Below are 16,534 nucleotides of genomic sequence, written 5' to 3' on the forward strand. Positions count from 1 at the left end.
AGCTACAACTGTTTACTTTGTTATATAAATTAGTACTCTTCGGAAACATCACCTGTATAAGCAAAGGATATCAAACACTGCTACCTTTCAAGCAGTCGGTGTCCGATGGAAAAGTGGGAATAGGATTTCGTGTTTTTTCAGCGGGAGAGCTTGGATTATTTTTCCGGTCATGCCACTGAGTGGTGGGTCCCTTTGACCTCGCCTACACCCGTCATTCGGCTAATATGCCTACATGCACAAATCAAATCTGACCCAACATGTGTTGTCAAATTGCTTAATCCATTTAATATTGAACAGGGTTTTGTCAAGTGAGCTCTGCTTAGTGCTTAGACAATAAATGTTCTTCTCCCATATGATCCGAAGGAGAGAACTCATGGAACAAGTGAACTGATTACGCCCCGTTTTTTGCACCAGCTTAGCCAGGTGTGCCGAATAATACAAGGCAGTTTACCTCGCATGGTTCCTTTTGCCAGAGTTTTTTCATAGTGGGCACCGCAACAGATAAATTATTTCATTGCCGTAAAACAACACAAACAAAGAACAAACTCCCGTTGGTTCAGTCGCGCTCTCACATATTGTCCATCTTGGTAGATACCTCCAGACAAAAGGCACACTGTCGGAAATATGCAATGACGAACGTGGTCTATCCATGAAAACACTGGTTACCCTGTAACTTGGCTGATGCAAGGCAAAGTCGGACGTTTCAAGTGACATTTACGTTAGCAGTACATACTTTAACCCAGACAAAGTTAAATTATGAGATTTTGAGTTTTTAGCTGTGCTCCCCAGTGCAAAGTTTCCCCAACATGGCCCATTATTATTTTCTGGCGAAAAGCCTGACATTCAACCACGATTAAACGATTCATACCTAAAGATGATGATTAGTAATGGAAAATATACAAAAATAAAAGGTGGAGACAACGGGTTATCAGACGTGTGTCAGGGTATGAAACCTTGTTTTGCATTACTTAAAAAATCAATGGCTTCAAACCCCGATAAAGTTTGCTTCCAAATTTGAAGTAAAGGGGCATTCATTCTTACTAGCTTCACTGTTAACGCTATCAGTTGGAAAAGACTGTCGTTGACTTTGATCATGAAACTCGGGTAATAATACCAATGTATCTATAAATTAAGACAATTATAGCTCTATCGAATGCATAGCGTCAGTTTATGGAGTCGCGTGTGTCGGCAGCAAGAAGTGGACACAATGTGGACGATATTACCCTCGTTAGTTTTGGTGGCATCTAACATTGAGCCTTTGATTTGAATTACCTTGGAATATGCATTTGTTACTACCTGATTGGTGCACAAGTGTCCTTCTTCCACAGCCCATGAAATCTACTGACTTAGATTGATTCATATGTCAACAGCTGATGACCGTTTACGATCTCATATTATCTCGACATTCTACTTTCTTTACTCCGATTTTCAAATAAGTGGGCACTTCAATCACTGTTGCATTCGCTTTTAGACTACGCAGCCTACTAGGTTGAGATCCTTATCTTTGATATCACGAATAAGACGCTTCCTACTTCTTATAGAGAAATTACTTCATGACAATTTTTAGTCAGCGGAATAAAAACTGTCTGCTGAAATTAAAGCCAAGTATAAAACAATTACTAATAAGCTTTTACGCCCTTGAAGTTACTTGTCGTTTCAGTGGCTTCACTTCGACAATTCAGCGTTACGACGTAGACAGCGTTTTATGTCACAAAATAGTACTTGCCCACAATCACATGTGACCTTAGGGCGCGCCACGCTGAGTTTGATGCACAATGCCCACTGTAGTTATTTTTTGAAGCACAAACAAGTACAGATCACATAGGCCGAGTCGACTACTATCCCTACGCCGACCAGTGAGTGTGTTAAATACCAAATGCAATAGCTCTGCTCAGACAGCAGAATTTTCCCTCTGCAAACACAATATCCCTTTCAAATTTGTAAGTTTCGCTAATTTTTTAGATTAAAAAGGCTATCACTGAGCATAGTCCAGTTCTGGAAACAAGAACTGCAGAATAGGCAAGATATTAAAACGATTTGCCATTGAGTAGCCATGACGGATGAGCACTTATAGTCCCATACGTGGAACTGGAAGGCAAATTGAAAAACTGTCAACTGTTTCAACTCCCCAGATTTTGACCTCAGATGAAGCAAGAAAGATTTGTTTGGCAGAACCAGAACTGGTGCCTGTATGCTTTCGGGATACCAAGGACAGACGCTTGGAAATAGAAACTAATTAGATGAGCCATGGGTTAACTCAGAACACCCGTGTTCAAAGGCTGGTCACATTCTGCCAACGGACCATTTTTTGTAGATGAATCCTTGTCTCCTCCTTTCATTGCAACCGAGGCCTACTGGAGTCCAGAGTATCAACTTCTTGTCCCTACAAAATTTTGCACAGCGCAACCATACAAACTCGAAATGCGTCAAGCGCACACATGTGACCGAAATTTCGGAAGAAAATTGACCGAACGAATTCAGGAAAAATGTATGATGTGTTCAAAAAAAGCATGTAAAGCTAGTGTTATCGTGAAGGTTTTTAAAGGCACTTCTGGAGAGCACATGAAGATGAGGAGACCCAGTGATTGTGTGAACACTTGATTACAAAATGAAATTGAATGAGATATTCCGAAAGAATGATCTCAAAACCAGTCTGTCACCAGTGACGACAATGCAGACTGTATGCACTTTTGGATACCAAAAATCTAAAAAGATACATCGCGTACAATAACGTCGGTTGTTGGAAACCACAGTGTGTCTCGTGAATGACTCAAAGCATCTATCAAAACTCTTCCCCGGTTATCATCAAGGATGCGTAACTGCATACTGATCTGCAAGTCATTCACAAACTGCTTGAGTATATCTTGTCTACTTTTTATTAACTGAGTATTTCACTTAGTTTTTGTCTTTTCTCTTTTACAGCACTCATAAAAAACGAATGACGTCCCGAAGATCTCTACGCGCTGTGATATGCACGGTACCAAGTAAATGGTCCCAAACAAGTCACGGTAGCGCAAACACCGTAACCATTACTGAATTGTTGGAAACCAAGAGGTACATTACTGTTAATCAAAACGTTTCTAATTCTATTTTTGGCGACCAGCGCTTCTACACAAAAACTGTTAGTAGAAAATGAAGCGTATCGGCGTTTCTTGGAACAGATTTCTAGGAATTGTGAGGCCCCGGATCACATTTTGTTGAGGCAACAGGAGACCTCCGACCTTTTAACCCAGCGGCACAACCTACGATTTAGGTCAAGCTGCACAGTGGACAAATATCGCCGTTTAGATGCACGCATCAAATGCTCCATCATTAACGCCGAACGCGAGGCAGTGATTACAGAAATGCAAGAAGCTTGCCGTAAAAACGAGGCTTCTTTGAGTGCATATAAGGTAAACTTGGTGTTGCATGTATCCCAACTGTTACAGGCAATGCTGGAAGCATTCACGATACGTCTGGAAGAAATTAGGAAATCGGCGATGGAATTTAATAGGACGGTGAAACAGTTACAAGTCTCCGGCAATACATACGTCAATTCTCACGTATTTGTCCGATATTTTGACAGATATCTGACTCGCAGGGCAAGTTGAACAACTAAATTTTTTGTACAATCTACCACAGCTGATTGATCGTATTGAGTTACCCATATCCAAGGAACTTTTTCCGACGTTAGTAGTTTTTTTAAGTTTACCAGCGACACTTGGGTCAAACTTCTTCTGAAGATTTCATTTTTCATGGCAAAATGGGCTTCCATCGATAGCATGAAACAATGTAGGTTACAGGGCTAAACAGAGACATGATCAAGCGTTAGAGTGTATGAATTTCGTGTACACCCGAGAGAATATTGGCTAGAGATGGTGCATTGTTGATGGACATTCTGTACTCGGGTATTTGCCAGAGTGGGTCCAAAAAGTATAGCAAGATCGCAATACCGAACCATTTAATCAATACGAACAAACAGGTAGGCTTGACCAAATCATTTGGTGTACATTTCCAAGTAAGTGGTTAAAACAGTCTAATCGATTGCTATCACTAGAACGGTTTTGTCTTTGCATGCGCAGAAGCAACTGACCCAGTCAATCTGATTCGGCAGGCTCTGGATGTACCCGCCAAGAATAAGTAATGCTACTATCACATGAACATGATGCACTCTTTCAGCTATTTATTTTCATTACCCACACCTCTTCACTCTGCCATTATTTGCATTCATTCACTGATATGCCACTATTTAAGCCAGTTGAAACGTGAGGCAAAGATATGTTCGTTAAACACACTCGAATACAGGATATACCTCTTCAGAACGTGCACATTAGCTTTCCTATGCCATATAATTGGTGCAAATATTTCAGACACTTGTCTGCAGTTGGTGGGTCATCAGATTTGCATCTACAAGGGCAAGCTTGAGGATATCATCTTCTTTATGATCAAACTCTCCAACCCATTCATTCGTTTTAAAGGGTTTCTCTTTGGCTTGTGTAAATGTATCACTCAATTAAATTGACGCTTATCATAAGATCACCCCTAATTTCACTGTGTGTATCCTCAGTGGTCATGTTGAGTGACTTCTGTGGTGCAACTTGCTACGTGGTAAGCAAAGTATGGATCCAAACAAAAGTCCTCACTGATTCTTAGAAGTCGCGCTAACGAACAAAAGTTTTTGGTAACTTTTCCACTCACAGTTACAAAATGAGGCACCAGCCTCGTCTTCTGGTGCTGCTGCTAATGATGCGAAGAAAGATAAAGAGGACAGAGGTGTGTTTTATATTAGATAACTGTGATATGTGCACCCAAATGAGATTACTAAACACCCCAAGCCCGTAAAATCACTTCAAATGGCTCAAAGTACACTCTGTACACAGAATCCTCAACGCTTTGGTCGGCTATCTAGCCACAAATTTGGTTACGCAGGCAGTTTCTCCGTCAATTAGTCCGCCACTAATGTTAAATAACTCATTATTTTTCGCACAATTCGGTTTGAATCATATATTCAAACGAGATTCGAATTGCAATATCCCTCAAACAGACACACAAGAGAAGGGGAACCTGTAAGTTTAAACGGGTCACTAGTTGAGATCCAGGCTTTTGAGGGCTCATTTTGTAACTTCGATAGCATTTGTCCTTATCTATGGTGAGGGATCGGCAATCTTCGACTTGACTTATGGAATTCGACAGGGATTTTTGCTATCCCCCATAATGTTCATCTGCACGGCTGGCGAGGTGATATCTCAAATTGTGAGCGGACAACACGGAGTACGGAGATAACGGGATACATCGGTCGTTATATGTCATGATACATCACTTCCACGATTGAAGTGTTTGCTCTGTCTGCATAAAGATCTGTGCTCCAGACATCAAGGTCTTTCCCCCACCAATACTCAGGCTTATTATATCACCTGCGATAGACGAAGTTACACTGGAAAATAGCAGCGTGCTCAAGTAGCTTCAGTGGGTCATTGCTTTCACATGGTTGGGATGAGGCAAGTTGGGAGGTTTTGTCGCGTCTGTAGGTTGCTCACCATATTGAGACTTATCATGATGCAGAGAGAACTAATTCTGAACACCAAAACCCAATCATTTTTGTCTTGTGCGTTTGAAACCTAGTAAACATGTGGCTCCGGCACATGTTTTTTGTTATTTTTGTTTGGCATCTGGAGTCTATTATAAGTGTATGTTCCCAAGCCCAGCTGTTGAATGAAGAAGCCCGTCTTTTATGCTTCGGCGTTGCTCGACACGAGAAGTAACTCCACCAACGCTGACTCCGGTGGCTTGAAAACTAGCTGTCCTCTATCTAGGTACGACAGCTTTGTACGGCCGAGAGATATCTGACCCTCTGAAGAAGTTGGTTTATTCTTACACAAGAGGCAGTCGCACTAAGTGAGTAATTTCATTGGGTGTGTCGGGACATTTTTCCCGCGTAAAAAACATTGTGCTCAAGATTCGCATTAATTGATATTGCACGCTTTTTACATACTGGCAAGTTTCTACGGCAGTGGCCTCCACTGGTGTTACTGATGCATATTGTATGGTGATCATTACATTACGTTAGTACGGAACCGGAAAATGTTTTCACTACCAAGTCACGAAAAGTTGCGGTGGCCTGTGAGTCAGGCACACCAGTGAAAAATGGTTGCAAAATGTAGCAAAAGCAAAACAAAATTGCGGCCCCTCTTAGCAAAACATGAAATGGGTTATCCCAAAAGCCAGTGAATACAATAGTCCTTGATCACCTTCTAAATTGTTTACATGCCTTCACATTTACACAGAACAACTTAATCTGTTCACTACAAATGAATAATGCACTACTACGAGCTTCTATGCGCCGTACAAAGGCGGAGATCTTCAGGACCGCGAAAGAGGAAAAGCCTACCAAATTGGACTTTAGCCTGGCTCAAAAAGACAACACAGCGTTTTCAGAGCGGCTGGAGGAGTTGAGTTCAACGATAAACAGAACCAAATGCATCCATTCAAAATTACGTTTCCAATATCGGACTGTGAAAGTAAGTCCTGTGGTCACAGTGTATCGTGGTGCACTACATGTCAGCGTTTGATTTGGTGAGTAATGACACAAATCCAGCCGTGGTTACCCGGAAAAACTTGATCATCTAGAGCATCTCAACACGTGGGCCGGCTAACTCCTGGTAAACAGTTTTTACGACAAAATTCCTTCTTACATCATGTTATGTTTACTCGCTTTCTGCTTCTTTTCTTACTTCTGTGTACTTGTTGAAGATTAAAACCTTAATTTCATGTTGGAGGTGATTTTCATTTCCCTGGTTTGTGCAATAAATGCAACGCAAGAGTGCAATACTTGCGAACAGTGAAGGTTTTGTGGATGAGTTAATAAGCTCCAAGAATGGCGTTCTTATTCTTAAAACAAACTCAAAGGGAAACAAGAAATATTCATTTCCTAAAACCTGGTGCTCAACCTGCCGTTGCATGGATTGGTGGAAATATGTCAAAGCTACGCGATCAATTCTACTGCGATCAAATGAACCACATTAATCCCGGTAAAGGGGCATATATTAGCATCAATCTATAGCTTCTCTATGGTCATATGCGTGTTCTTTATACTATCTATAGTGATGTTTAACGATCTAAAAATGATTTGAAAAGCATAAGATGCTCTTTCGAAGAGTAAGCAACAATTTCTTCAAAAGGCATCCATATTTTCTTATTTCTCCTGTTTACAATTATGGGAATCTTGAGGACACACCTGAAGAGAAATAGAACTACCCTATTATTTTTTCACAGTTTCTGACCTCATTTAGATTTTACCTATCTTCAGTGTGAGGATGATAGAGCTCTCTGGTAACCTAAACCTGAATTTGGGAGGTAAATTGGCGCTGAAACCCCAAAAAGTGAAAAATGGGAGCGACAAAATTATAAGGATTCGCCCCGTTGAGGGAAACTTTGATGATCTTCTGGCCATGCTCCTCAAATTACTCGTGGACGTATTTTTATACGCTTTTTACGCATTTTGACCTAGATTAATCCATCGGTTTTCCTAGCCAGCTGGGTCACGTACCTTTTCACCTTGGGCATATCCTGTGCGCAACGTTCCACACTCCCCTTGTTGAAAAAAACTGGAACACCGTCAGGAGACCATTTAATTGTATACTATGTACCGTAAGTAGACAAACTAATCAACCAAGCCTTCTTGACACCAGTTGAATGCAAATGTCGTACAGCTTTGCTTTAGTTTATCCTTTATCCTACCTTCTGTACATCTGAAATTTAACGACGTAGGCATCAGATACCGGCTGCCTCAGTGGTCTGTCCAGAACTGTTGCCAAGACCTAGAATGTCACTTGCACAAGTATGGGGTATCCCACAGATTATGCCTAATCACTTCTTTTTCAGTGAATCTTCTGTGGACATTAGTGTGTACGAACGATACGATACGAATGTACGATTCGAACCAACTGCAGCATTCAGACTGGCCGTCAGCGTGATACTTGGCGTGCAGGTTTTGGAGCTTTTGAACCACCGACATTCAGAAGTTAAAGTAGACATTTCGGAATACATCCGTGTTTAAGGTGGTGCTTGTACAACAAACATATAACAAAACACTTAGACTAAATAGTGGAATGTTCGCACTATTGCTAATAGGAGTGTTTAAATTTGTACTGACCGGATGAATGATGACAATGACAGTGCATCAAGTGTAAGAAGCCAATCGTGCTACTAACAGGTTCTTCAACCGGAGACATGAATTTCCTTGCGGGTGCGAAAGTCCTACAGGTTTTCGAATGAAACAAGATATATTTGATCGCCTTTTTGAGCAGCCACATGTGGCTCGGCTAATCTATTCGGATTTCGTTTCCGCTCACTTTTCAAACTGAGGGTGACTTATCTGGTTCGCCTTAGGCAGGTGAGCCTGAAGAAATGCCCTCCGCTCTTTTGCGGAAAGTGTGAGCGCCTTTTATGGCAAAAGCCAACCACAGAAGTGGCGGATCAACATCGGTGCGACAAGGATGGAGTCATCCATTGGTCCGAATTTTCTGCTGGATTGATGTATGCTACTTATAATGTTCCAGTAGCTCAATTAGCACAATAAGTTTTCACTTTCTATCCGTAATGCCTATAGACCATAGTAGTACCAAGTAACCTATCATGTCGCTTCATGGCTTGAACTTCAATCGCGTGAGATATAAGCAAAGCGGATAATCACTGCTTTGCTGATTAGGGGTGGATGTAACTTTCTGAAACTGAACTGATATTTGACAGAAGTAGGATCTCCTAGNCCTAGGGGTTCAGCAGACGAAAGTTGAAAATTCGTGCAAGAAAGCCCATTGACCAACCAGTTAAAATTCATACCTGTAGCTTATCCCCGCTTTTCTAGAGGATATTTTGTTTCTAGTCATTGAACAGCCAAACACAGTCTTGTGTTTGTCTTTCTAGTTGGTATGATAACACCTCATGACAATGATTATGTCCAAGTAATCGGATAAAGACGTTACTTTGAATGAATTTGGAAGCTGCACTCTGAAACACCCAGAGAGTGCTTACTTCTGGTTTCTTTCAAAGCCTGATGGTGTTGTAAACCAGCGCGAGTGTACATCCATGTTTTATCTACTATTAAACCCGTGTGTTCGTTAAGCGAGAAAGTTTTCAGGTAGGGCAACACTATTCATAAAACAGCCGTTTTATTCCCATACATCAGAATATTTTCCAAACCTCGCGCGCTAATTTGCGACCCGGAGATTGTTTGTCTATTTTTGTCATGCTTTATTTCAGGATAATTTACTTCGTCAGATTTCCGAAAAGGCTCAGCTCCAAAGAAAAATTTCACAGAAGCAAGCCATCATGGCTAGCGTAGTTGAGGCCGTAAAAAAGCTAAATACGGTAAGTCCTATCCTGCTTTTTTTGAGGCATGCGTTATAAGCAACCACAAAGCTCTCTACATAGTCAAAACAGGTTTAACAAGTAAATATTTCCCACGTCATTATGTAATAGGCATTGAACAGCTAGTTTTTAGCATTCATCTGCGAGCTGTAGAAGCTGGAACCAATGAGTCTATGGTGCACGGTTTATAGCTGGTAAATTGGCTAATAAATAGATCGATTGATTCAGACCTAGTCAGCTCAACTGACTAAGGTTCATTTGCGTTGCATGGCTTGTTTTCCCGTGCGATTTCCAAACACTTGGCTTTGACAGCCGTTTCTACGTTAAAAAAGGCATTCTTTTTGTTCTACCAGATTACGACAGTTCAAAAATTCACTCAGCTGTCACCAAATTTTAATGGAGATTTGATAATCAATGCCATTTTTTCGGTGATTATCCTATGAGAAAATACCCATAGAAGAAAACAACCTTTGGAAGCGAACAACTTCGACTGACTTTTGGAGATTTGTTTAACGGTCGTGTGCTCCGGCATGCCATCTCACTAAGGCCACCAAATGAGGTGGCCTCTCTGAAATACTATATCGATACAGCTATCTTTTCTGAAGAAACAGGTTCTCGGATCACATGTTCAGTCTCTATATTCATATAGCACTGGTGAGTTTCTCCCAGGAAGGAATTAGTTTGCAGATCTCACTTTGATGAATTTCCTCTAGGCGTCTCAGCACAACCAACTATGTACTTTAAACGACAATAGAGTACATGGGGTACAGCAGCTACAGATGTATCCAACCTGAATAGAGACCTACCATTTTAAGGTGAGCATTTCCTTCTGGACCCGTGAAAATTTAGGATTGGATCAACGAGTACAACCCACCTCAACGGAACCAGAAAATTTTGACACATTTAGCCATGATGCTTCCTAACAAGTGTCACCCTTTTCAAGAGATCGTTCAATGAGAACACTACTTAGCGCTGCAACCACTTTCATTTTGGCTTTAGTGAACCAGGGTAAACCTCTAATGAGCACTCTTGATATTGCCCAAAGACCTTAGCAGCTGAACTTTCCACAAATCTTGTGTCTAATACGACATATCATGGGATCCACCACACAACGTGCACTTAGTGTTGGTTGACTTAGTTTCTCTAGTCAATATTTCCAGCATTTAACAGCTCTGTTGGCTGTCACTCAATAAGCGCTCAATCCGGTAGATGGTCAGCCAGCTAGAAAACCTGATTTCTTCACCGATCAACTCATGATAAATAATATTTCCCTGCCACTTAAATTTGGAAAAACACCGATTGATTCAGTCGAAAACAAACGCCCCTGGATGCTGTTTTGATGATTAACATTTTGCGATCGCTGATTATGTTCTGAGTTGGCAGACCCCGTGAGCTGTTCTGAGCAGGCCCAAAACTTTTTGTAGAAAAGATCCTACTGTTTAGTGTTTTCCGTTAACACCTGAAGTTACCTCGAAAGTGGTCTTCAATACAACTGACGGTCTACCCATGAAATGCAGTTCACAGGGTTGTTTGACCCATACAGTCCGGAACGCTTGTAGTTTGGATGAGAGGCTTCCTTCCTTCGAATACAACGGGAATCGTCCGCCATGACATCCTGACTATGTGTGAAGCCGAACGGATGCTATCGATCTTTCAGCTTATGAGCCCAAATCGGTTTCTCGCTGGACATCCACGCTGGCTACTAAGTCAGCACACCGTGTTCCATCCTTAGGGTGAGCCGACGCGCAACCCACTTTGGGTCGCCTGACTAAGATGCCCCGGTGTATTGTAGTGACCGAAAGGCGGGAAGACTGAGCTCCTGGCTTTCAGCCGTTGTCTATCACACCCACATCCCGAGGTGCGAGTGATAGTGCTATGCAATGATGCGAATTCCAAACACAGTGTTTACGTGAAAAACGTGTACGCGGCATGCGATGGGAGGCCTGAAAACAGTTAATGGGCTGAGTTCCGTAGAGACGCTCACAGTGCACCGCTGGAGTGGCGAGGTATGATCGATATTCGTGCATCAGACATAATGCAACCTCGTTTGAAATTACTTTTTCAAAGAATGAGTCTTTAATAATCCTGTGTTCTAGTAGAAGAACTCAAATACAACACTGTTCGTTGATTCCATTGATCGTCATTGCGGCTTGCGGAACAAGTTCTCAACAAATTTCCTAAATTTATCTGATTACCCGTGATAATTTTGTCGACAATTCTGCCATGAAATCAAAAGAAAGAAAAAGAAAATCAAAGGAAATTCATTCATTCAAGCCTCCGGCGTAGACAGTTGCACCCGCGTAAAGGATAAAACTCTATGCAGTTTTTCTATGCAGTTTTTCGTCTATGAAGTAATCGTCGTCCTAAACAGTTCATTGTACCATGGGTTTTCAAGCATTAGGTTCGAGCATTGGGTTTTTCTTAACAGATCTGAGCTTTTAATGACAATATATTTATAATATATTAAGTGCTCAGTATTTTTATCACACTTGTACAGCACAACTCTGTGCCTTAATCTCTATCAAGGATAACTTTACAGAAGAGTGCTGAAGGGTAGAGGTCTTGTGCCCGATATCGCCTACGATATACTGCCTTCCACTCTAGGCCGCTTGGACATTCTCTTCCTATTTGAGAGAGGTCGTTGTACTGAGTTTTTATCAGCCAACTACAATCTTAATGTATTGGACGAAGACAAATTACGCCACGTTTCATTTTGGTAAAGATGTGAGCATAGAATAATGAGATCTAGCAAAGTATCTCTCAGTGTGCGTACCCGTGGCTCAAAACAACTATCGGTAACCATTGAAATCTCGCTGAAGTTAATATTCATCCACACAGTTGAACAACTGGCCCGTGGGCGATGTGAATAAAACATACACAAACACCATGAATCAATTTTGAACGTACAGTTCACGTATTGGTCCTACTCTTGAAGACCATCATAGATCAGATACAGAAACCAAATTTTAGGCTATTCGGTGCTAATTAGACTCAGTTTAGCACTCTTATTCAGGTTCGTGCATTTCTGTCATTTCAGTAAATGGAACGGTGTATCACTGCACAGAGTACCTCTTATGTGGCGTAAACACATAACTTGGTGAAAGAAGCCAGTAATGTTGTCCACTACCCCTTCCTGTTCGGTAAAAACCGTCAGTTTTTATTCGATTGCAGAATTTACGAGAGGAAAAGCTACACCATCAACACCGCCAGTCTATGAGAAACATCTACGCCGCGCCTAGTGTGAACGACTGTATACAGCAAATTAAGCTCTCACAAAGTATCGATAGGGAAATCAAATTATGTGAACAACGCGAGCGCCTTTCCCAGGTGAGTTTCACCAGCCCACACACTTTGACGGATTTTCGAAGAAAATTATTTCTGCTGTGCCTTTTGCAGACTTTTGAAACAAAAATTGTTGTTAGCTTTAGAAATGTTCATGAAATACCTATGTGACTAGAAAGAAACCAAATGAAAGTCCAACCACGAATCGAAGTGTGTTCAGCAGCATAGAATAAACTCATTTACGCCGACGATCTTCTATATGATTAACTACAGTAATCCCTCGGATGTAAAAAAAATTCGATGAAAGGACTATTCGGTCTATCTTGAGAGTGCTGTCCTTCGAAGGTGTTCCCTCTGAAGGCTTACTGCATGGGATTTGCTGTGAATTTACCGAACAGCGTGCAGCACCAAGAAGTGCTAAAGTAAATAGACATAAAACACGACTTGTCTTCTCTCTGAGGGCAAAAATACTGCTTACAGCCCCATTGCGATCATGAGTTTTTTGCTGAGTGACCTCAAACTCATAGCTACAGCACAATATTTTGCGACTAGTTGAGAAAATCCGCAGGATTGTTGAGACGCAAAACATAAAAGCTTCTACGGCCTAAATAATTTATTCGTGGACCTCACTAACTCACTAAGGAATAATGCATTCTTTATTCTTTTTATCATGAGGCATACCAGTTGGGCACATGTTTTAGAATGTTCCAGTATGTCTTCTTCACATCATCAGCACTGATTTCTGATTTGTCTCTTCTATTGCCGACTAGTTTGAAAGGTGCGCCTCGCCACGATTGCCCGGACGTTCTCAACGAATACTATAAGTCAGCCGATTTCGTTACTTGATCTTATGGTGTGATGACCAAGATTTCATGAAATGGAGTTTGTGTGAGAAGGCATTGTTATGCCGGAAATTGTGAACACTATCCGGTCAAGGTAGCGCTTCAGTTTTGTCACAGGTGCAACTGGCATCTACTTCCCCAATGAGTACTAGCTTTTCTTCCGAAAATTGCTTACAAACACTCCACAGGAAAGTCTCTTCAAACAGAAGAAGTTACTTCTTTCCAGTAGCATACTGGGCCGTCTGGAACACGTGGTTACAGTTGTGTTCCGTGAGTGAATATTTGTGCTTCCAAGTACCGTGATTCTCTGTCCACTACAGTCTTAACCAACGAAGGTGGATATGCTGACTTTTCCTTATACAAGTGAGCTTATGTTACCCTCAGTCAAGTAGACTTTGCCCCTATAAAGCTTCATTTGAGGTCTCCCAACTCGAAGACGATGGTTACACAAGTTTCTTGGTTTTGCTGGATTATGTAGATTCGACTGACTGATTAAATCCCTTTTGTAAGACACAGTGGTTCCGCAAGTACCACTTGTGCTCCATAGTTCGACGTGGTCATGAAACTTGCAAATTACTGCCCAAAACAAGCGCTCCCCTGTGCATCACTCACAATCACGCATAACGCTGCTGAAAATCCATTGTTAGCCGGCTACCGACTTCGCCTTTCTTCAAATCAATCGTTCACTGTGACCTGTTGAGTACCACAGGATCAGTAAAGGACTGTCAGCTAACAAACTTTTGAAGCGGCTAAAGGCATCGCTTTTCGGATGTGACTCCTCTTTTTGACACAGAAGAGACACACGATGTTCTTGGCATTTCTTTGGTCTATCACACATGCTTCCTCAACACTGGACACTTTCAAACACTTTTAAGACACTTTTTTAAACCTATGGCGAAACAACACTTCACAGTAGCTTTGCTTCTTTTCATTTTTCTGTTTTGAATCGACAGAATGGTCGTTCGTAGGCAAAAGTGTTTTCGAGACACCAGTAATCATCGACAACAAGGTGATGAGGCTAGTGTCTACAATGCAGAGTGGCAACCGGGAACGCCAGCGAACCGAAGTGATACATCCTCTTTAGATCCTGAGTTGGCTATCTATTTGTTTTTGCATTATTCCCGACTAGTAATGTAATTGGACAACCCCTTGACTCTGTTAGTCAAGATACAAGTTATTCGTATAGCGCTTTGGTTGACTGTACGAATCGAACAAACGACTCAAGGGACTAATGAATAAGTTTTTAAGAAAGCTCGTTCATGGAAAACGTCCCTTCACCTTCTTTTCTGCAAAGTTCCCTACAACTTTGTCTATGTTTAATTCGGTGATTAAAAGTGAACTGGGAAAGTTGATCAGATCTAACCGAAAGGGTTTTGTCACCAAGCTGCATCATGATAAGCGGGGGAATTCGTGGAGCAAGCTTTTAACCAGGTCTTTTATTGAAATTATAGTCACATCAGTTATGATAACTTCGCCAAATTTTACTTCTTCTAGCAGCTTTCGTATGTTATCTGGTTTTACTTGCAGCTCATCTATCAACAAAAGCTCAATGTGCTCACCAAGTTATGCTGCTCAATGTCTCGGAAAGGTGCTCCATGAAAGCTCAATCGGAAGCCTCCAGAATACTAACCAAGTCCGTTAATAAATTCAGATGAACACTTTCTCACTGTTGCACAACATTCTATCCAAGAACCGGTTGATCGTTCCAACGTTCCTGGTGATCTACCTGTTTAACTGAAATAGCTGCAGGGGGTTTCAGATAATCCAAAGTGGAATCGATTGTTTCCGGGTGAACGTGGAAAATCATGATTTTCTCGAACTTAAAAAAGTTTTCATGTAGGGGTCACGAAGGACATCAAGCGTCCTGATCATGCATCCACATGTTTTTGAGGATGGAAAAAACTGTAAATCTAGTACTGTAAGTATAGTACTTGTGAAACTCTCGGACTTTTTACGGTCGATTTAGAAGACGTTTGGGCCTGAATTGGTTCGAATTTAGGTTCGAATCGCGTCTGCCTGCTGACATTGGTCAGACCTTGCAGTTGGAGAGCTACAGACATTCTGTGCTAAGGCGACTGGGATACTGCACGCACGCCATTGCCATCGATGTAGACCCGATGGAATAAGCACTGCGAGCGAACAAGCAAAGACCTGTTTAAAACCATCAGCCTACATAAAAATGATGGAGTAACAACGGCGTTATTCGTAAATTTATTCAGTACAGCACCATTCAGTTATCAGAAAAATCCACTCTCCACCACATCCTCAAAGTGTAAGTGGAAAACCCTGTTGTAAGTTGTGTTGTCATTCTTGAAATAGCATGATTAAGCAGGTGCTCATTATTAAATGCGACAAACGTACCCCATAGGTAACTTTTGAGGCTGACTTGAGGGAAGCGGCTCAATGGTTTTGTAGGATTTTGGCGCATTATATCTGGAAGCTTCACGTGCCCGCTTGTATGGCTCTTTTTAAAACCGTTCTGTCGAATGCGATGACCTAAGGTGAAAGATACGGTTCTTCAAATCAATATGAAGACTGTCCTTTCAACGGACTTTTAAGCGTTCCAGATTTTGGATTCCAGTCTTCAGCTGGCCATAGACAAGTCATTGTGAAATGCGAATTTCGGCCATTTGTTCAAACAGATCTGACTAGAGGAGTTGATTTCGTGTCAGGTTGCATTCAACTCCTACGGGCCTTACTCTTCGAAGGACATCGGTATTCGGAATTCGATGATACCATATGATTTAACAAATTTCGCACAGATATGAAACTGTAGTCGATCAGTGAGGCGAATAGGATACCCGTATAGCGTACAGATGTTGCTGCCGTTGCGTTAAAGACAATCCAACGGCCTGATAATCTGCAAGTTTGGTACTGGATCCGAGTGATGGCTGCTCTAGACGCGTTCCACGAGGCTAAAAATACTGTACTGGCTTTTCAAACTCGTGCGTTTATTTCAGTCCCAAGTGTCAGGTCTGTGGAAATTGTCTGTCACGATAATAGAAATCCGTGCAGTATTTACAGCAAGAATTTCCGTTTTATGTAGACCTTGAAGATATATATAT

At 41.5% G+C, this 16,534-nt stretch overlaps 1 protein-coding gene across 1 annotated transcript; it reads left to right on the forward strand.

Moving 5' to 3' along the window:
• Window positions 1-2,938: 2,938 nt before the first annotated feature.
• Window positions 2,939-15,339, forward strand: T265_01007 (hypothetical protein; the record flags this gene model as incomplete). Its single annotated transcript, XM_009164922.1, has 6 exons — window positions 2,939-3,054; window positions 3,170-3,392; window positions 6,264-6,497; window positions 9,238-9,345; window positions 12,517-12,672; window positions 14,997-15,339. The coding sequence occupies 6 exons, from the start codon at window positions 2,939-2,941 to the stop codon at window positions 15,066-15,068; spliced, it is 909 nt and encodes a 302-aa protein (XP_009163186.1).
• Window positions 15,340-16,534: the final 1,195 nt, after the last annotated feature.

This window comes from Opisthorchis viverrini (assembly GCF_000715545.1).
Source record: "Opisthorchis viverrini unplaced genomic scaffold opera_v5_10, whole genome shotgun sequence".
Lineage (NCBI taxonomy): Eukaryota > Metazoa > Platyhelminthes > Trematoda > Opisthorchiida > Opisthorchiidae > Opisthorchis > Opisthorchis viverrini.